At 43.6% G+C, this 22,500-nt stretch overlaps 3 protein-coding genes across 5 annotated transcripts in view; 1 reads left to right on the top strand and 2 right to left on the bottom strand.

Annotated features, from left to right (window-relative positions):
• LOC125957799 (GPN-loop GTPase 1) overlaps positions 1-1,411 on the bottom strand; it is a 1,434-nt gene extending 23 nt beyond the window's left edge. Inside the window, exons 1-4 of the mRNA XM_049690721.1 lie at positions 1,144-1,411; positions 482-1,076; positions 181-416; positions 1-102 (exon numbers count right to left, since the gene is read on the bottom strand). The exon at positions 1-102 is cut by the window's left edge and continues 23 nt beyond it. Coding sequence (XP_049546678.1) covers positions 8-102; positions 181-416; positions 482-1,076; positions 1,144-1,354 — 1,137 coding nt within the window. The 5' untranslated portion in view covers positions 1,355-1,411 and the 3' untranslated portion in view covers positions 1-7. The remainder of the gene's footprint in view (positions 103-180; positions 417-481; positions 1,077-1,143) is intronic.
• A 150-nt stretch (positions 1,412-1,561) lies between these two features.
• Positions 1,562-5,324, top strand: LOC125953729 (calumenin). 2 transcript variants are annotated; one of them, XM_049683483.1, is made up of 4 exons: positions 1,562-1,683; positions 3,571-3,902; positions 4,063-4,587; positions 4,659-5,324. In XM_049683483.1, the coding sequence occupies exons 2-4, from the start codon at positions 3,679-3,681 to the stop codon at positions 4,882-4,884; spliced, it is 975 nt and encodes a 324-aa protein (XP_049539440.1). In that variant the 5' UTR covers positions 1,562-1,683; positions 3,571-3,678; the 3' UTR covers positions 4,885-5,324. The 2 variants fall into 2 exon arrangements, with proteins under 2 accessions (XP_049539440.1, XP_049539439.1); XM_049683482.1 differs by lacking the exon at positions 1,562-1,683 and adding an exon at positions 2,801-3,155.
• Positions 5,325-6,936: 1,612 nt separating this feature from the next.
• The window catches only part of LOC125955761 (LIM/homeobox protein Lhx6-like), a 94,045-nt gene continuing 78,481 nt past the window's right edge, over positions 6,937-22,500 (bottom strand). For both annotated transcript variants that reach the window (XM_049686911.1, XM_049686912.1), the window contains one exon: positions 6,937-8,170. In XM_049686911.1, the coding sequence (XP_049542868.1) occupies positions 7,715-8,170 (456 nt within the window). In that variant the 3' untranslated portion in view covers positions 6,937-7,714. The remainder of the gene's footprint in view (positions 8,171-22,500) is intronic.

Raw genomic sequence — 22,500 nt, 5'->3', positions numbered from 1 at the left:
CAAGTATTTATTTGTTAGTTTGTTTTTGATGCCTTTCGTTTTGCTGCCGCCGATGCTGTTGAAGGAAAGTGTTGAAATTCATCTCCTCTGCTTCATCATCACCTGTTAGACAATTAATGCATATTTCGTGAGAATAAATTGCGCAAAATAGTGTCGGAAGGCTAGCCTCGACTTTCTTACCTGGTGCCACAGCAGGGCCATCATCTTCCTGGCCTTCATCATCGTCGGAGCTCTCATTTGCTGGATGTTTCAAGTAAATTCTATCATTCCGCTCGGTTGTTACGTTGGTTTCGTTACCAAGCTGTATCTCTTCTCCCATATCCTCACGTGCAGCTCGTGCTAACTGCTCCTCAGTCTGCCGTTTGCTCTGTTCTTCCTTCTCTTTTCGGAGCTTCTCGTACTCCTGCTTGTAATCACTGAAATAACATTTACATGGTTAAAGCGGGGTTGAGTGCATGGTGATGTGCTGGTGTTTGCTTACGTTTCATATTCCTTAGCTGCTTCATCGACAAGCTGGAAGAAGTGTTCAAAGCCAATGCCAGTCAGCGAAGAGACGCCACACGATTTCAGATTACGATAGAATTCGTCTAACGTTAGCGACATCGTACGGGTAAGGTTGCTCACGTAAGCGGTTTCGTTTTGAAGTGCATCCTGAAAGGCTTCGAAATCCTGCATCCATTGCACGGCAAAATCGCACTCCTGTACGTCGATCTTGTTCATCACTATCACAAAGGGCAACCGTGCCTTATACAGAATCGAACAGGCGTACAGCATGTTCGACATGAAGGTGGTGGGAGATGTCGATCGCACGATGTCCATGACGTACACGACCACCGTAGGAAATGCGGTAGCCAACGCCTCGGTGATAATGGTTCCGGAAGCCGACCACGTGAACACCTCAATTTGTCCGGGTGTGTCCAGCACGCAATAGTGATGCTTATCCCGAGCTTTCTCGATAACTTCGATCACATCGCCAAACTTTGTCGAGAACAAATTCAAGGCCGTCACGATTCCACCGTTCGGACCGAGATTGTAGCACTTCATGACCTCCTTGTAGTTTACCGTGTCGCGGACATCTGAAAATCGGATGATATTATTAAGAAAACGGACCACGGGCCATGCAAGATGCTGCTGCTGGCTTACCGATATTCACCGGGTACGGCGTTTCGCGGCATGCCGGATCCAGATTAATAAGATAGGGTAACGTGCCCGTTTTCGAGTGTCGGTGTTGGGCCAGCTTCTTCACGAAAGTGGTCTTCCCCGACCCGGCCATACCGAGCACGATGAGACACACTGGACTGTTCGTTGGCGCACTTTTGGCCTGCGAACTGGATGCAGTGGCCGCTTCAGCCATTTCGAATAAAATCTAAAGTTGCAGCACTACGCGGAAGAACGCCACCAACGATTTTCCGGCAACGATTTTCCTTCGCCAAAAATCTGTAAACAAATCCGGTCCGCGCGGTTTCTCGCGCAATCGGCCTGTCTGTTTAACCGGCCACTAACCGACCATAAACCGGCCAATAGCCGGCCGCTTTAAAGACTTTTTGTTATACGGGTGCGTGAAAGAAGCCTGCTGTCCAGTTTTGTTTACAATTTTCGTAGTATAAATCGTTTACTTAAAAATGTGTTCTATTTAATACTGGTAGTTAGTTTTTCGCCGGTGATAGTGGTATCCTGTGCAGGGTAAGTACATTTTGCGTTTGCTATAACTACAACTACAACAGGTCAATGGAATTCGCTACTCCTAGCCAGTCAGCCAGCGGTTTGCCACCGGATTCGATTACGATTAGGACGATTTTACTGATTCGTCAGCAAAAGGATTGAATTACAACGATTTCAATGCACTTTTACCGTGTAGCGCGAGCATAATCACACATATGGTGCACGTTATATGCATGTGAATATGGTATCGCCAAGGCTATGAGCTGGAAGCGAACTTTATTGATCAGTTTCGGGCGTGGGCGTTGAGGGGGGGGGGGGGGGGAGCTAGCAGCATCCGCATCCGGGTTTCTCTCATTAATTCAGTAAAAATCAACGTTAGAAAAACTCCGGAATGACGGTTAAATAATAAGTATTCACAATTTTAATGGCCTCTCTTCCGTCTGGTGAAAGCTTTTTTTAAGCCATATTTTCGTATAAGCTCATCAAAGTAGTGATTGCTGCACAGTGAAATAGTTTGCTTAACAAAAGGTTTGTCTGTTCCGAAGCGTAGCGCACTTTGTATCATCCTAGGGTGTTATTTTCGTCTCAAGCATTTGCTACTCCTCCAGACGATGCCATGGAACCCTACCACGCACAGAACTAGCAGGCGTTGCGGCTCATCTGTTGCACATGATATTTCCATTGACTCGCACCGCGTGAAAAACGGTTTGTGCAACCTACCGCTGGGAAGGCCGAAGTTTAGGAGGGACGCCGATTGGTTAACGTTTCTCCTACATGAGCATTAACGAAGAAGTTGAGATCTTTGTCACTGTCCAAGATTTCTCTTTGGTTGAGCATGTTTTGATAACTTAACGAATAACGGAACACACTTGTTCTGTTCTAAACTGTTTAATTAATTTGAAAGACAGCGATAGGCAGCGATTGTTTTAGTAGAACGACAAAGGAGGAGGAACAACAGACACAGAGGCTGTACTACGGACGATGAGACCACCCGATGACGGGGTCCACGGCGTCTGCGTTTTCGCTTATCGGCATGATGGTGTCGGCGGTTACCATGCCTATCGCCATAGACGACAATCAGGAGACATGGGCGGAAGATGGGCTGAAAGGCAAAGGGTTTCTTTCGCTTTGCGTAGTCCACTCTGGCGTAGGATTGGTTGGCAGCGTCAGCATTCAAGAACATTCCGCCGCGAATGGTTTCACTTGCTCTCGTTTTTCTTCCTCCCCTTCTGTTGGACTGAATTGGTTCGTGGCCCACCGAGACCACATGTGTCCAGTCCTGCTGTGCGAAGTTTGTTTACATTGAAAAGAGCTGCCGGGTTTAGTCGAGGTCCGGACTGCATCCGATGTGCACCATCATAGTTCTTTAGTTTGAGTTGGATTAGAATCCCGCTCGATAAGACATAAAAAGTGATCAAAACAGAGCAGAAATCCAATTGCCGAACAGATCGCAGCTCCATTTTGGACGATCAACTGCGCGGAGTCTCTGGTTGGTAAGTTTGTAATAGATATTCATAACCGTCCGTGACGCGTTTCGGTACAACGTGGCACCTTTGACGTGGCATATTTTTAGTGCAGCACGGAGAGCAACGTGGTTACTGTCGTGATCTATTTTCTCCAGTCCGCGAGTAGTTGTATAGAACCATCTCTCCCCATTGAATAGCTCTCAGTGATGATAAAGATTATTCATAAGTTGGAATATGTGAATTGAACACTATTGATATCAAACTAAATTGCTAATATTGTTGAATTTAAAATGTGTTCTAAACCGGTATATTTCGATCAGAAGAACTTAGTTAAAATTTTCGTAGAATATTTTCGTCCCCCATTAAATGGACGGCCACCATTCGAAGGCCTTCTCGGATCTACGTTTAATATTTTTCTTCCATTGCATCTACAATATTGCAGAATATTCCAAGCAAATCAAGACAATTAGTGTCACGTTGCGTGTGGCAGTAGGCCGGTGCTTTGCTTGCGTTGGAAGGATTTCCTCTGGATCGCTGGTTGACGAGCAAAATGATCCTCATTCACACGACAGGCATCTGCCTGCTCTTCAGCTATGCAGTCTCGGCTATACCGAAACCGGAAGAGAAGCGTGTACTGGATCATGATCCACTCAGCCATGTGCAGCATTATCAGAACGATGAGCACAACAAGCAGTACGATCACGAAGCATTTTTGGGTGAAGCTGCCAAAACGTTCGATCAGCTAGAGGCGGACGAAAGCCGACGCCGCTTGGGGTAAGTAAACAAAAGAAACTGGGCCATAGTGTCCGAGTGTGCGCTTTGCGGAAACGAACCTTTCGGATGATGAGGAGCACAACGACGACGACGACGACGGTGATGATGATTATGATGGCGATGACACTAATTGGTTGCAATGATTTCGTTGTCGCATCAGACTAATCGTAGATAAAATTGACGGAGACAAGGATGGGTTCGTTAATCTGTCTGAACTGAAGGCGTGGATACAGTACACGCAGCGGCGCTACATAGACGATGATGTCAACCGGCAGTGGAAGACCCACAATACGAACAATACGGAAAAGCTGCACTGGGACACGTATCGGCAGAATGTGTACGGTTTTCTGGATGAGCTGGCCTCACGCGAAGGGTCCGATCATCCGGCGGATGAGCATTTTTCGTATCGTGCCATGATGAAGCGTGATCGTCGCCGTTGGGGTATCGCCGATCGTGATGGCGATGATGAACTGACGAAGGAAGAGTTTACCGATTTCCTGCATCCGGAAGAGAGTGATCATATGCGCGATGTGGTCGTGACGGAAACGATCGAAGACATCGATAAGGACAACGACGGTAAGGTGTCGGTGGAGGAGTACATCGGTGATATGTATCGCGTGGGGGAGGAAAACGAAGAGGAACCCGATTGGGTGAAACATGAGCGGGAAACTTTCTCAAACTTCCGGTAAGTGGGAGAAGCGACTAGCGAAGGATATATCATTAATCGTTTTTCCGTTCGGGGCGTATGCTTTGCAGTGACAAGAACAAGGATGGTTTTATGGATAATGAAGAGGTGAAAGATTGGATCACACCGGCCCACTTCGATCACGCCGAAGCAGAGGCCCGCCATCTGATCTATGAAGCGGACTCGGATGCGGATGAGAAGCTGACCAAGGATGAAATCATTGAAAAGTATGATCTTTTCGTTGGCTCACAGGCTACGGACTTTGGCGAAGCGCTAACGAGACACGATGAATTTTGAAGTTACTGGCTTCGAAGGTAGATGAAAGTTTGTAGATGCCAAGCTGCAATTAGGTGCACAATTAGTTGCAGTTCTTGCTACTTGAAACGCTACCATAGGATTTTGTAAGAAAGTCTTCCTATCTAACAAGAATCCCACTACACAGTCCATCTACCGTGTTGTGTGGTAATGCTTAACAATCACACAATTCCGCCTCTGCTATGATCTGATCTGATGAATCTCTCTGGAACCACGAGGTGTTTGAACATGATCGCATGTTGAAGTGTCGCGTGGGTAGAGTTTTTGTTTATCCTAAGCATTTTTACGAAGACCATGTGGCCACTCAGCGAATATTAGTATAACGAGGAAACAGAATTAACAAACGTTAGAAAAGTATTTACTATCGATAAGAACCACTGCCGAGCAAATATACCACGGGAGATTGAGATTTGTTTCATGAATTGTTCTGTATTCATTATTACCTTGGTTACATATTTCAATGTTTAGTAGTTAACCGGAATGTAGTAGGCGTATGAAAAAATACTTTTTTCCAGTACGCGTTCCAAGGTAGTCGAGATTGCTGCGATCAGCGTGATGGAGGTATGTAACATTCTTAATCATTCGTCATTATTTGAACGTAATGTAACGGTGACCACACATATTTACACTTACCGTTTATATGAATTTTCCTGTTCAATGGTCAATGAATAGCTCCATCAGATTGATCTCAGTATGGCGTTGTTTGGTTTTATTTCAGCTGTTATCTCTTATTTTCTGGGGTATTGAAACGGTGATATTTACATTTACTTACTTTACAATATGTGCTTATTAATGGTAAAGTTCGTATCTTCTGCCTTGTCTCTTACAAACTGATCCTTCGTAAGAGAGCATGCGTAAGTGTACCCCGGGTTAGTTTAAAGGAAGTTAAAGAATCTCTCCATCCCCAGCTTTGACGAGCTTGTTTGCGTGCGTAGGCTTTTCGCGTTATTCTTAGTGAGTGAATTAAGTAAGCTCTACTTCATATCCACCCCCGCTAGGCATGCTTATATGGGCGACCTTCGACTCTCTCTCCGATTCTCCGCTCGTTTGTGCACCGGGGGTTTGTAATTATAATGTCATTTTCAAGTAAGGTAATAGTATACCCTTCACGCATCGATTCGACATGCTTTTCACAAGTTTTCAGCTTGTTGCATGTTTCCTAGCTTCCGTCTGGTGCGTGTGTTATTTGGTTTCTTTTTTCAACATCCATCATTTTCATTGTATTTGGTTTCATGTGCGAGGAAAGAAATGTTTCAAATAGCGGTTCTACTATTCTAATATTTTGCAAACGACCAACGAGGAGCTTGTCTTCGCAAATCAAGGAGGAAACAATTCACAAACTAATGGAACGAGTCAACAATTTTTACAACTTTGTACATCGAAGGAACTTAGCATAAGATATGTAATTAATGTGTTGCACACACATACCGGAGCACATGTTTGAAGTGGGTGAGTGAAAAGGCCCTTTAGTGAACAAAAAATGCAAGCCAAAAGTAAATGAATGAGCATCTAGTTAACGAAAAGTCGTCAGACGAATTTATGAGTATGCTTTTGTTTTCCATCTGTGTGTCGCTAATAGAAACGGAGAAACGGCGTTAATGTACATATAACTGTACCTCGTAAAATAAAACACTTGCAAGGCGGTGCGTAAAATGATGAATGGTTCTAATAACACATACACAACCCGTGTACGTATCCAGTAGATCATCAAAGGAAGAATGTTTAACACTTACTTCAAGGAGCTACATAGATTTTCGATTGCGACTTCCTGCTGCTCCTGCGACATCCGCCTTAGCTTCAGCATTAGTTATTCTCTTGAGATATGAATTTTCGTCGAAACAAGACTGATTGAACGAATATATCCTTCCTTAATGGCATGGATTTGCACGTAACGTACGAAAGTAAATATGGAGACAGCATGTAGATAAGCAAACGTAAAATTGTAGCTAGGCTAGGTGTGCCTTGTTTGAACTTTTCTTTGGAATGTTTCCTTCTCTTGGTACAAGTCTGCTATGCAAACGTTTGTATTCATTCCTAATCGGTCCAAACAATTCATAGACGGACCTAGAACTCTGATCTGCATCATCATAAACCAAGCAAAACGATGTGTACCACTCGGATTATACATCCTGTAGACGTTGAAAATCACAAAACCAACAAATTAATGTATCAATTTCAATGGAACTTTAGTAGTATGCATCGATTGCGCTCACTGCTACAAGACAAACTGGTGCTATAGATCACTAGTGCGCTCCACATTAAACGATTGGAAAAGTTAAATCGTTTATGTCTGACTGCAATTGTACCTTTTCTTACCTACACTTTGCCCCCCAAATGGGTAAACAATATAGCCCATTGTAAAATTGCGTCGGAAAGATTCTGGTTCTTGTTTTTTTCGTTTTTTTTTTCGTTCCGTCTAGCATAACACAATCCACAGCAATACGCAATCGCATTTCATTGCTTGGTATGCAAATCTGAAGAAAATACAATTCTGTTAATACTTCTCGCGTCAATATTTCAACGCCGGAGATGTTCAACGAGAAGTAATGTGCTCCATGTTATAACCTTCTCGTCCCACAAGAAACCACGGCACGTGCGATTGATTGTGGTAGCCACGTGGTCAATCTTGTGCAGCTAGCAAATCGCATTTATTAAACTAGTCTATGTATACAAGTTGTTGCTCGTTTTTCTTTAAAGCATCGTATAGTGCTTGCCACCTACAAGCAGTTACTCTCGTCAGTTCGCAGTAGTCCAGCGTGTCCCGTTATCGCGAACGCGTTTAGCGTACCTTGGGCAGTCAAGGCATCGATCGTCATTGGTTGTTTGCGTGGTTCGGTGTCTCGAACGTCTCGGAATCTGGACTACCGTAACCGCTCGAACCGTCATCTCGGTGCGGTCCCAGGTTGCTCGGATGATGTTGCTGTTGCTGCTGCTGCTGTTGCTGGGATGCTTGGTTTGGATGCTGCTGATGTTGTGTTGGTGAAGTCAGCAACGCAGCGCCCGATGAGGCCATCGACATGGGGGTGCCGCCGATGCCACTAGACGCCGATAGCGATAGGGAAGCAGAGGAGGAGGATGAGGAGGAGGCGGACGAGTTGGCCGATGATGTCGATGGCGACGAGGAGGTCGGGGCCATGGTTTGCTGCTGTTGCTGTTGCCCTTGATTCGGTAATGCCAGTTTATCTGTTACGTATGGAGGTCTATTAGCGTTGGTTGATGGCATACGTCCACCGCCGACACTACCGGTGAGGAGATTTTCTCCGGCGGGCTATAACCGGTGCAACGAAGGAACAAAAACGAAAGGCAAAGAAGAGAAAAGTCGAGATTAATTAATTGTGAAAAATGTCCTTCAATGTTCTCCACCAGTACGCTAGAGGGGAACTTCGTGCACTGCGGGGGGTGGCGGCAAAGAGTGCGGGGGGGGATTGCAATATGGGAGGAAAGGAACGATGAAACAAAACAAAAAAAAAATAACAAAACACCATGCCAAGCGTGCTAGCGGCATGCTACAGCACTGCAACCGGAACCAAGATGGAGTCCTCCCATTGCTGGCCATCCGGTCGACAATCTCACAGACCATCACAGTTACAAAACAAAAAAAATGAAAAAAGAACGGACCGTCTCGCTCGCTGACTGCGCTGGCGGCTTCGGAGGGCAGTAAGACACAGACGCATGAGCATTTGGGGTGATGGGATGGGAGGCAGATGGAAAGTTAAATATCTTTTTCGCGAAAACACGTAAAAAATTAATTAACTTTAGCTAATTAAACATTGTACGCGCCGCAGGAAGCGGCAGCGGCAGCGGCAGCGAGAGCAGTTTTGGACTCTCGTGGTTTTTTTTTTCGTTTCGTTTCGTTTCGTTTCACTTTATTCTCTGCAACTCTTTTCGCATTGCGCGGTGTGCGGTTTGACGATGCAGCCGCCTGTCAGCTGTTTCGTTGCTGCAGGCTGGCTGCGTGGCTCCTGGAAATGTTTGTGATGATGGAAAGCCCCTAGCAGGCGCTGGAAAGCCCCTAGCAGGACATCGTCCAATGTCGTTACTAAGCGCCAGTCACTAGCACACACACACACACATACTGACAAACACACACGAATACATAAAGAGATGGAATCGAGATGGTTCTTTCCGGTGAAACCATTTCCGGCCAACTTCCCATGAGCCATATTTTTGGGCCCCATTAAATTTTGACTAACGCTTTTTTGTTTAGAAAATTCAAAATTCCGCGGTCTACTTTGTACCGGGAGTGCAGGAGTAAATTCTCTACTGCATCTGCGGTGTATAATTGCAATGATATACTGGTATACGGCAGATACAGTGAGGTTCGTATGTATAATGAAAACTGCTTGGTGAAAAAAAAATGCGTTCACCCTCCGGTGTGTATCCTCCTGGATGAAATGTCAGGCCGAGGATATGTTTTCCTTAATTTTACGCTTCATTTTGTCGGTAAACACTTTCGTTTCGCTCCGGGGGGAAGCAAAGGCTGAGGAAAGGAAAAGTCATCCGAAAGAAAGATGATTCTTAAGATCCTGCGCGGTCGGATTTTAATGTCCCTCTTGCCATCAACTTCGCATCCATCACGCGGTTGCACCCATCCGGCTAGGGGGGAAGCTAGTGGATACTAGTAGTCTACCCGTACCCGATGTGGTGGCCTGGACGGGCGAATAAGGAGAGCTACACGAGTGTTGGCTAGAGGGCTACACGCTCCTGGTCGAGCTCGGGCAGGGGGGGAGGCCCGCTAGTGTATTCTAATTATAATTTTTTAATTATCTGCAAAAGATTAAAGATGCGGAAGGAAAGTTATTATCCTTTTTATAATTAATTTTCTTTTGTTCTGTATCCGCCGGACGGCCGGACGGTCACGCCGTTTTTCGTCGTTCGGCTTTTTTTTCCAGCGCGGGCTCGTTAGTGAGGAGAGCCACATCGTTTGGGGCCAGCGCCCTCCCCCTCCTCCCTCACCATTCGTTTTAAGATTGTATTTTTCCGTAGTTTATTTGCACAGTGGCTCGCGTCGGCTAGACGGTTGCGGGGAGTGCTGCAATCACTTTATATGCTTTTATTTTGTGCATTAGTGTTTGGCATTGTGCTACGCGCTTCCTTGTTCAGCCTGCTCTTGCCACTTCCGGCTAAAAACTGCTTCAATGTTATTGACAAATTAGAAAACTATCTCATTGATATGTTCAAATACGAGGGTGAATCAAATATAAACGAGACTTTTCGTCCTACGCTCGCAAAAATGAAGATAGAACGTTCTCGCCTTTTTAGTTGTTTGGTTGGTTTGTCAAGAATAGGAAGCGCCCTGGATCGCCTCCTTGACTCTCCCAGTGTCCATAGTAACGATTTCGGAGCTTAAGGTTCCTTCGCGTCATTTGCGCAACATATTTTAATCAAGATACTCGCAGTAGAAGGCGTAAAATTGATCGAAATCTTGAGGAGATCGACTGCATACTTTCGGGAAGAGACACTGTCGCGAGGCAGAGTGGTTGCATAGCTTAAAAAAATCTTGTTGGGTATTGGTTCGAAAATGAGAGCCATAACCGCAGACCTCGTAACAGCCTAAGAGCGCATAACATTAAATCCTTTAGACGGCTTACTGAGAATGATAGACCTCGTATCACTACAGGACAATAATTGTGACCGCTTCTGTTAATATTTTTTTATTTCATGACAAACATGACATGATTATCTTCATGACAAACCTCGCCCATAAACACTTGCAGCCATTATTAGGGAAAAAATGGAGCAACTGAGGTTGGAAAAATTGGAAGACCCTCCTTGCAGTGACTGTAACTTTCGTGTGTTTAGCTCTCTCAAGGAAATTTTGGGAGACAAAAGATTCATCAATGATACTGTGGATGAAACCTCATTTGCGCAATTGGCTGCAAACACGACCAACATCTTTCTACGAAAAATATATTAAAAAGCTGCCTATCCGCTGGCAAAAATGTGTTTCGGAATCAGGAGATTATGTAGAAAAAAAAACGTTTGGGTGTTTAAACTAAAAATAAATTTGCATTAAAAATAATTACATTGATGCGTTCTTGTAGCGTTCATTTTACTGATTGGAATTGATTAATGAGACACATGTGCGTAAAAGAAATAATTCGAGCAATAATGTCATCTTCTGACAGGCTGGTTGTTATCGGCAAATGTGACAATTTAAAATTTCCAGGAAATGTCGTGTGAAAGAACTGAAAAATCAAGAAATCTTAACAATTTTGCGAAGGCATCCCTAAGACTAATGTAACGGTTCGGCAAATGCTTTTTTCTTATGAAAAAGGACACCATTATGCAGTAACAAAATCAAAGTAGTTCCCATTTGGCTTATTTTCATGCAATGAGCAATTACAGCAGCATCGCCTACTAAATGCACATCGAATATGATCGAGTCACTCTACAGCAGATCATTTGAGATCAAGATTAAGCTATACCGTAAATGAAAAGAAAAAAAAATATATAAATATAAAACAAAATAAAGCAAAGTAAACAAAATGTAAATAAGACAGCATGAACATAATGGTATTGAAACTATTATACAATAGCATCTGACGATAAAGTCCAGTGCCATTCATATATTTACGGGCGGCTCTTTAGTTGTTTCAAAACAACTGATTAAATCGCCATGTTCAGAGTATGCTATTGTGCAGTAACCACAGTAATGTGTAGCAAGTTACTTGCAATTTCAATGGTCATACCGACATGCAACGTGAATCTCCTTTAAAAATGGCGGTGAAAATTTGCGATAAAATGGAATGTCTTGATAAGCGATCTCAAGCTAATCATAGCTCATAATCAAACATAAAAGCGAACACTGGGAATTGAGTTATGCTCATTATAGCATTACATGTATACTATCTTATAAAAATTATAGTAGAAGAAAACAAGCATCCAATTTAAATATTGTATAGATAATAAAGCTTTCGCTTATTCCAAATCGTAGATCACCTCTCAGTGGCCTTGACCGATGCATCTACATGATATCTTGCGTGTTATCATGCTTATTGCTTAATTGAACGCATTTCTTCACTTATCCTGTTCAAATGTTGCTTTCGCAAAGGCAGTGTTTCCAATTAATTTTAAAGATTTCTTGCCGTTACCGCTACAGAACCACCACAAGGAACTAGAACCACTTGTTCAACAATCGATTCATTTGGCAACTGTCCTTTCCCCTCGTGGCACGGCGCGTTTGCTTTCCGTTACTTGACCGCATACCGCTGGCCGCGTTCCGCACCGCAAACGGTCCATGGCATGAGCTATATTTCTAGTGCTTCGTTGATTCGCTTCGCTTTACTAGCTTTTAGATTAATTGAATTGAATTGTGATTTGATAATTGCGTGAAATTCACCAGAACCAGGACTAATGGAAAGCAGATGAAGGCTGACGGAGACGGTGGCGATGGTAGGGGGGGACAGTTGCTTTCGGGCCCGGGTTGGAGCAAGATTTAACGATCGATCTAGTCCGTCCTCCCGCTCTAAGGTCTGTCATCAACTCCGGGACATCAATCCGGCGTTCACTCGGGGGGCTTCCTTCAGCCGTGAAACCCAAAACGCAATCAAAGATACACGCAGATCAATTAAATCTTTGATCAAAAGGAATTGGTTAATGAGAAAACCTGGACGAAAGAGACAAAGAGCGCCAAATTAAATGCCAAAAATTAACGAATCCACCTCCCCTTCCCCTCATCTGCGGATGGTGGCATCGATCGTTGCCCTCGGGAGAGTAGTAACGGGTTCCGGGCACGTTGGTTTCCGGTAAACTTTCGCTCGGACCCAATTTTGTTATTTCCACACCCACGCCCACACCTACTCCCACGCCACCCTCCCCTTCAGTGGCCCACAATGGTGTCCAATAACGGGCAGAAGGTGTAAAACGAATCAGTGATAAAAGGAATCGATGGGCCGGGAGTGGAGGGTAACTGGATGAAACGAGTGGACAAAAAAAAAAGGAAAACAACATTTGTGGGTGGAATTTCACTTTTCCTGCCACCAAACGGGGTTGGCTAAACCCCCTCCCCCCTCCTCCTCAACCCATCGGCCCATCGGCCCCAATCCTGCCCCTTCCCAAGACTGATTTATTCGTTTTAATTAATAACAAAAAATGCCGCTGATTTTGTGGTACTCCCGCCGGGAGAAGTGGATGGTGGTGGGAATTCCGGGCGAGTGCTAATGGCGTGTCAACGAGTCCTGGTCGTGATGCAGACGGAGAGGATAGAAAGTGGCAGGCGCAGGAGAAGGAGGGAAACCACCATCAGCGAGCGACGCTCTTCCGATCTCCGGTGGACACCGGCGGTGGTACGTACTGGTGATCACTGGACAGGTGGGTCTCTCAGCAGCAACAACCCCTCCCCCCCACCCATCCAAAAAACTCACTATTTCCACCACCCTTCGATTCTTCGGATGGTTCGCAATGCTCTGTTCTATTACAAAATTTTAATTAAATTCATTAAAAATATTTTCCAATTCTTCATCCAACCTCCACCACCCTTCTTTGGCTGCGCTCTGTGTAGGTGTGGGTGTTGGTTCGTTTTTTTTGAGGTTTTTTTTTGTTTTTTCGTTTGCTCTTCGGTTCGGTTGTTACGGTTCGTCAGCTCGCGCACCGTTTGTTGGAGAATGGCTGGAATTGACTTTTTGCTCCCTCATCCCCTCTTCATCCTGACGGATCTTGGCCGTGGTGGGTGGGTGGGTGGTGGTTGGTTGGCTGGTTGGTGGTGGGTGTATTAAATAAATTTTTGTAATTAAATTATTTTTACGTTTATTTTGCTCCTCCTCCCCAAAAGCGCACCAACCCACCCCATCACTGGATTACAGCGGTAAAGAGGGAGGTAACGAGAAGTGTCTGGTGTGAGTTGACAGCATCGGGAGATGCAGAGATGGACAACAACACGCTTCGCTTTACCATCCGTGGATGGTGTCTGTCTGTTTGGTTCTATCGTCGACATTTTGTAACGCGCCATCATCATATTCCATATTTTCTTTTCATTTTTGATGCACTCTCCTGCCTACTGTGTTTTTGTGTGTAGTTGTTATCGAGAAATCAGTCTACATCGAACGGGAATGTAGCCATCGATAGGGCCGATCTCAGATGCAACAATATAAAATCATAGTGTGCCACTTCAATTGCTTTGTTGCCGCATCGATAGAGACCGCCACACTTGTTGAGCCACACAGTATTTCTTACGATCTTGTTCGTTACGATCATGTGTGAACTCAGTTCACATTATTTTGAGAACATTATTTTATAGCTGAATAAAGTATTTCAAAATTGAATTGATTTTAGAAATAAACATATGAACCATTTTCCAGTCCAGCTGACTAAAGCCGCATCCATTTAGAATCTGGACACACTAAATAGGTCATATCTCAGCGAAAAATTGATGTAAAAAGAAAATAAATGTGTCATTTTGTAGGTTTTCTTATTACCTTTAATAATATTATTCATTTTTTATATGACTTTTGTACTCTTATTGCACATCATCCTCATTTCAGAGGGTTTTTATACATTTCTGATATAATTTTTAAGTTTCCTTGTGAAAATTGTCCGATAGAAATCGATGGAACGAAAATCCAGTTATTTTTGTTATCGAGTTGGATTGGAAGTTTTCCCTGTGAAATCGATCTATTTGAATACCAAACATTAACGCCACACCTTCAACAAGAACAGCTATCTAATTCATGCCAAACTTACACAGGATCATTGGTGGACAAATGCAGGACAAAATCCTGTTCCGTTGCCACTCTTTTCTTGCACAAATTTTGAATGAACGTTGCCCGAATGGTGAAAACATTTGATTTGTCGCCACAATGTCAAATTCCACGCCAAATCATCATCTTATGGGTAAATTTATCTCCGTAAAGAAACCAAACCCTTCCTAAACCATTCCCTCTATGATTGGCAAAGTATTTTTTTGCCCGGTATTTTTTGAAATGCATTTTTTCGTCCATCGAAATGGTTTGAATTCGGTCAACACTTGTTCGTACAGCTTTCTAGCACGGATTTGTGCAATCAGGCTGTGCTCTAGGGTCCTATTTGAGGATTTTCTGACAAGATACGACCTTAAAACTTCGGTTAAACATAATTGCCGAACTGTTATGACGTCTGTCGTGAGTTTTTCTTGGTGGAATCACGCTGGGAGATCCCAGGATTGTTGATTCACGTTTGTCTGCCGAATCGGGCATTTGTTACACTTTTCGGGTGTTTTATTGTGCTAAAATCAAGGTAAAAGTCCCCCAGTAACGTTTGCATACGGTATTTCCAGTTAAGTTTGGAAATGTCAAGACTTTCGCAGCTTTTCTTCAGTCAAATCGAGTTTTAATAATGAGTGTGCAGATAAATACCACTAAATAAACAGACTACATTGATTAAAACGCTGTCAACAGAATTGCAAAGCGAGCTACTAGAGGCGCTGCATTGATTACAAACGTGTGTCCAGATTCTAAATGGATGGGGCTTTACCATTTTGTTCAATGCTCGTGTCAGCATTAAGCAGTCCCATACACGTTGAAATTATCCATCCGTTTTGTTATGATCTGTAACAATCTGAACGTCAGTGAGCTCGATTGCTCGAAAAAAAAAAAATGGACTGAAATTTTCGGTCACGGATGTATGAGTGCAACAATCATTCGTAAATAAAGGTTTTGTGACTACAGTAAAAAAAAAACTTGAGAAGCAAAATTAATCATTGTTTGAAATTTTGCATAAAAGAAGTAATCATTAATAATTGGTTAAAAAAAGTTCAGAAAAGAAAAAAATAAAGTAAGAGTTTTTATCTTTTCTTCAACTCTGCCATTTGACAACGAAATAACGGTGTGGCGTGCAAATTACTTTCCCGTGTATGTATGAAGAACAGGTGGTATGATGGATAATATTAACGTGTATGGAGGAGGGCTTTAGACAGCATTCTGTTGTACCTATAATGTTATGCCAGAGCATACGAATGCTACTGAGCTTTTGCGATAAGTAACCGTCTTACATGAACTTTTTTTATGTTAAGTTTCATAAGTTAACTTAGGCAAAGTTTACAATGTTTTTCATAGCTCATTGAACAACATTAACTAGAAGCGATTAATATCGCTTCTACTAGTTAATATCTATTGGATGCAGTTACTGTGCCTGAAGTCATGTGTGATAATTCTATTCCAGCTCGAGTGCCGTCAGTGCTTCCAGAGCTGCCAATAAATATCCTTCCAACTTTTTCCTCTGTTGTTCCCACTTCAGTAGCGAACTGTCGTGTGTCAAAGAGCTAGGGCGGCGTATATTTGGCGTTCGTGGCACGGGGCACGGGGCACTTTCTCGAAATAATATGATATTTTAATGGAGTAGTCTGCCATTAGAAGAAATTAAGTTTGACAGCATGATTAATAATGTGCGAGATCGAGTATCGAGAGTGACGAGGCGAGACGAGGATCGCACCCAGAGCAATTTAAGGAATGGGTCACTTAAGTGAATTGCATTGCGGCAAGTGGAGTGGGGCAGCTCGCGAAAAGGATAGGTATTGGACATTTTGCCATTTGTTTGGATGCGATTCGCTTATACCCGCTCTCTTCACCACCGAGCGTGGGACGAATCAATGGACTTCTCTTCGCTCGACAACTTCCATTCTTTTCCCGCGGAGCTTGAGGAGCGATCATGCGCTTCTGGTCTAATTCTTGTGCATGGCTTACTACTTTCGACATTCTTACAGTTTTTACCCGTTACCAGGCAGTGAATGAATTTTAAGCAAAGCGTTAAAAAACGACCCCAAAGTCAAATCCATCTCCCGTGGAGCTGTCTATGAGAATCCGGCGCCGAGAAACGAGCCCCGGAACCGAGGCGAGTCGTAATTAAATTTTTTGGGTCAAATAATTTTCCCGTTTACGGGGTTTCCTCCTGTTGATTTTTTTTGTTGTTGGTTGGTCGGCCTGCTCTATTTGTTATCGTCAGTTGGAAATGCAAAAGGGGATACCCAACTGTAGTAAATCATTTCCAGCTGGTGACTTTTTGCTCAACTTCATTTCCCTCATTCCCTCATGGACTTACGCCATCTACGGTCCTGTAGCTTTGATAGAGGACCTTGAGTGGACATTTGTTTCCTTTCAAATCTACAGTTGCGCTTGGAGCGCTGATCCCGTCAGCTATTTGTATTAGAATGCTTCAGAACTTAGAGAATCTTATTCTCGCTTTATGTCGCTGCATAACACTAAGTGGGATTCCTTGATAATCTCAATTAGTTTAAACAATGGTTAAGATTTGTATTTGCTACCACTATACGTTAAATCAAAGAAATTGAATTTAAAATTTAATATATTATAAAACATAATAACAGGTAGTTAAAGATAAAACAATAAAAATGATTTTATATTTGAAAAACAACAATGGATGTAGAACGGTCATATTTGTCTTGGTCAATATTTCTTGCCATTAACGACATATTAAGTTAACTTATAAAATGTGTATTATTCCGAAACTCGAATACGTGTTAAGACAATCCTTAGCAATCAACTTGTTTTGATGAACTAACGATTGTTTATGCTAAAAAATGTGGTATTTAAAATCTACATTAAATGAAAACGTTCCAGTAGCGTTTGTTCTAGTTCGAACTATTTTCACAAAGACGCAATTTAATAACAATTTCATCTTAATTAAATGTTTCGTTGCTATGTTTCGATTTACAGAAGTTTTAATGTTTTGCGAAAGAAATCAAGAAATTTGGTAATATGTACCTTTTGCATCGTTCTTAAATGTTACTTAACTCCTAAGGAAGCTGATTGTTGTCATAATAGTGCACAGGAAAGAGTAAGTCGCAATTGTTCATGCTTTTCTTTGGATAGTTGCACACTCAAAGGAAATAGCTCGCTGTAGTTGATTGAATAAATGCACTAGGAAAATATCTTTGAATCTTACCTAAACTTGGAAACTAATGTATATTTATTGTATGTATATTTAATCCATGTATATTTCATCAAACGTCGGTGAAATCATCTACTACAAACTCAATTGGTGAAACAATATGTGGTAATGCTTCGATTATTGGACCTTATCCATCCCGACTTTTGTATTTTATCACATCTTTTGTATTTCGTCTATTTTCAATCAGTTTCGGTTGTATTAATGTTGCTGTTACATGTGCGCATTGCATTACGCAAACTTATTTCCACCAAAACCCACACCCAAGATCAGATATTGAAGCAGTTCAAAAAATCAATGTCTTTTGTTGCGTCCTTTCGTCATCATCCTCGCCACCACTACCATCATCATCATCAGCACCATGAGTTCAGTATCCAGCTTCAAGGAGGAAGTTTTATTTTTTCAATTTCCCAACGCATTCTTGGATGGACTAAATTTCAATGGAGCCATTCTGCTCTCCGCCGGTCAGTCGATTCGATGAGAAAGCGGAAAGCCTGCTCCTGCTCCTGGATGAAAGGCCCCGAATGCCGAAGGGCAGCTCCGTGAATGGAGCGATGGAATGGACGAAAGTGAAAACTCCCGGCGGGAGAGATTCTAATAGCAAACGGTTACTGCTGCTGCTGCTGCTGCTGTCGATGGACGGCCGGCCGGCAGACGGTTCCGGCTGACGAATTTTTCCTTTTATTAGGTATATATTATTTTAGAGATAAACTGATTTAATTTTACGCTTCATATGTTTACAATCCCGGGAAGTAATAATCAATAACAAATAATCTGCTGCCATCGGCCTGAGGACGATCAGGAGTCAATTTATTTCCTCTCCACTCCGCTCACTCGCCCCCGTCCCTCCCTGTTTGGCGATGGCACGCGCTTCCTGCAATCGACCAACACTTTTGCAAAATACTCCTTGCTCCTTTACCGGTAGCCAGCTACCCCATGGTGTTGTGGTCTTTTCATGGCGCTGGATATAGGTTTGGATGTATCTGAGTGTCTGTTTGGCGGCTTGGGGGTGGCCATCCTTGGTGGATGTCTTTTACCATGCACATTGTGCTACCAATTGTTCCCCTTTGCCATTGCCATTGAACCGTCCGTGTGTCCGTGAAAGAGAGACGATGCTTAGGAATGTTTCGATATTATAGCGAGTTTCGACTTTGATTGATTGTTTCGGTCCATGGTGGAGTTCACATTTTTGGCGATTGTGCAAGTGGTTATCGATCGACGGTTGGATGTAATTTTTAATTTAAAAAATCCAAATTACCTTCTCTTGGATTGACGAAATCTTATAATCTTAGCTAATCGATCTGCTCGAGATGCTCTGGCCAATGGCTCTATAAACGAATTACACAAATGCAGCATTTACTCTTAACAAACTTAAGCGAAAATCTAGCTTCTACAATATGTGTGTGTGTGTTTTTTTCTGGCTGAATTGCGAACATCGCTAACCGTTCGATCTATCGGTAAATGCCAATGGGATGGTATCGAAATCGCTACAACCCTCGGTCGAGAGGGGCTGGATTTCTAGCGAGGAAACCGGTATCAATGCTCTACTGCTCCCAGGAGGGTAGTGGCGGCCATAAGGAAGTTGAGTCACTTTCGACCTTCAGGAAGTATGTCTGGCTATTTTGGGTAGTACGTAGGTAGCCGACCAAAGGCGCGAAGGGGAAAATCTTGGCATCAGCTTTGCGGCAGAAAGCGATGGAATTCATTTACAAGTTTTAGGTGGGAAAGTTTAAATTAGGTTCAAAGTTCTCAAATGCTTCCACACCGCGTATACGTCCGTACGTCCGATGTGCTTGTGTGAGTGTGAGTTGTGCGTGTGCTCAGCACGTGTGTCTAACAATATCCTCTGGTACTACTTGCAGGCTGAAGCGTGATTGTTTGTTAAACCGGAGGTGTATTGGAAGAAACTGAAAATCATGTGACGATGGAGATACTGATTGAGGTTTCGGAATGTGGTTTTCTGGAATCCCGGACCCGATGCGAGGAACTGCAATCCTTGAGTTACTTTCTGGCACAATCCTTTCAAATAAATCCGTTATTGTACTAGCCACGAAAAAAAAAAATGCTACACAGCATACTATGGTTTGATGTACTCTTCAGGATAACCCCCAGCAGAGGCTTCTGACAGGCTACTGTGTGCTACTGCGTAATGCATACCGAAAATGGATGTTGATGCAGACTATTAAATTAAAATTTCGATATATTTTATCGTGTGGCCGACATCGCGGCTCACTCGCAAATTGGTGAACATTAAATTATGGAGAATCACCACCATCACCACCATCGACCGACCATCACACACACGCGAGGAAAAAGGTGGTACAAAAACTTCACCAAATGCAATACAGCGCGCCCTCGGTGTGGTGTGAAGCAGAAGACAAAGGGGGCCTTAATCCGGTGGAAAATGCGGAGAAAAAGCCAGGGAAAGTTGCCGTTGCTGCTGCTTGTTGGAGGACGCCTTTAGGGCTGTTCGACTCGTGGATTTGTGGATGCTCTTTGTGTTGTGAAGGCCATAGTACGATCCCAATCATAGATAACACTGCAGTTACACATTTAAAATATCTCATATACTGTGGGCCTCACGGACACGGACGGACGGACGGACGGCCATCTGGTTCAACCAACCTTCCTTTCGTCCTTTAGCTCCTTATGCTCCTTAAACGATGATGCGTGCTTCTCCACGAAGGTGCCACGAACCACCACGTCCGTCAAATACCAACGAAACCAACGCCACCGGTTTCGACGGTTTCGACACACCTCGCACTCGCATCGTGTGCGCATCTATCGCGCTCTAACTAACTAACGATGCTCCAACGGCTGATGGGGCTCTAGGACACGGGCTGAAGGCTGATCGGTTTTAGAGAAGGACCGCGCCCGCGACGCCACCAGCCGGGTTTAAAGTGTAAAGCAACACTGCCTTTAGTGCTGTCCCAATTTACACTGATCGCTCATATCGTGGCAAACCAGCGTGGCCATTGCCGGGAACCTGCTCGTTCGAGATTAGGACAATAGGTATTTCGGCGATAGAAGCGACTCAGTCTAGCAACTTGATTTGCATTTTTCAATCAATGGAGGTTCGAATCAATCAACACTTAAATGTGTATAGCTTGTTCTGTACTCGATGTAGCAAAAGCAAAAGGTGTGGAAATTTGTAGAAAGTAGGAGCAAAATGAGATAATTTTTTAAACAAGCAAATAAGAAAGTGAACTCAAAACAAGTTAAGGAAATAGACAATAATGAATATTAGAAAACAGGAAATAAAATTAGAAAATACAATAAAAGGGGCTAATTGATATGAAACAAATGAAATAAACACTAATAAAAAAAATAAAGGAAAAAAGTAGAAAAGTAGTAGTTTGCAATAATGTTAATTAACAAATAAATATCTACCACATTTTAGCTTAGAAATACAATGGTCGCCAGCGGAAAAAAAAGTAGGCGCTTTATCCAAACACTTCAAATTTCCGTTAAAATCCCTGGCGTGTCAGTAGCGGAAGGAAGAATGACAAAACAATGTGCTGTTGCTGCGCCATGCGTTGCAGTGTTCTATTCTTCTGTTCAAAATATGGCAATTTGCACACGGTCTCTGTGCTGCGCCAAGGATTAGGCCTGCCCGCTGGTGGATGCTGCAACAGCGACAGCACATTTAACCTCTTGGCCCCGGCCCACTTCATCTAAATGCTTTGCTGCGAAGCGCGAAGGAAAATTTATACTTTTCGACTTCGTGCTGCCAGCGATCGCGCTGCTGGTGCACCAAGCAGCGGAAAGGCACGCGGCAGACACTATATCGCTGAGTGGAACATACGTTAGGGTTGGCCGGTGGCCTGCCGGTGTTGACAGTACGTATGACGATGCACCATCGACTGGAAGAGCATCGACCAGTGCCGGTCCACGCTTGCCGTTAGCGGTAAACACGCGCATGGCACATGGCATGGCACGGCACGACGGATCAGGCGGTCATAAGGGTGCAGAATTGCAATTACTTGCGCATAGTTCCATTGTGCGGTTCCCGAGGTCTCGAGTTTCTCGCTGGATGAAATGCCAGCAAGAACTTGCATGAATGATTGGAGTGTCCGGGGTCTCCGGTCAACTTGCAGACCGACATTATTTTCGCTACCATGAGTGAAGATTATTTATCTTTGATTATATCGAGCCGAGCCGAGAGGCTCGATAATGTCGAAGCTGTCTCTGGCTACTAGATGCTGCTGCTGCTGCTGCTGCTGACCGCAGTAGCAACAGCAAATTATTAGTTTATAAAGCGGAACTCATAAAGTACGGTAAATCAACAGATCCACTGCCGACGCGGAGAGAGGGTTCCGATGGTTTTAGTGGACCACCGTCAGGCCTCAGGGCACGAGACGGAACGTACCGCCAATCCGGTGCTGATGGGATGCGGAGTCTGGACGATGCGCTGCATTGGCCATTTTGGAAAGTGTGTAAATTTGTTGGTACTTGAGTACTGTTGATAAATTGGCCCTTGAGGGTACCCTTTGCGATCGATTTACCCAGTAGACTATCCGAAAGGAAGGGAATGTTCGACGGAACTGAACAGATCTGGTATTAACTTCTGGGTCGACCGTGAGCGATCAGAGATAACCGTACCAATTGAACATGCCGTGCCGTGGCTCATTCATGAAATATCCTGCATGCTGATCTCAAAGTTCATTCTTCGTTCTCGTGCTTTTAAGCGAATCTTTTTTGATTGTTGAACATGCACTT

Source organism: Anopheles darlingi, chromosome 3 (assembly GCF_943734745.1).
Source record: "Anopheles darlingi chromosome 3, idAnoDarlMG_H_01, whole genome shotgun sequence".
NCBI lineage: Eukaryota > Metazoa > Arthropoda > Insecta > Diptera > Culicidae > Anopheles > Anopheles darlingi.
Note: the sequence above shows the minus strand (reverse complement) of the source record. Positions and strands in the feature narration are given on the sequence as shown.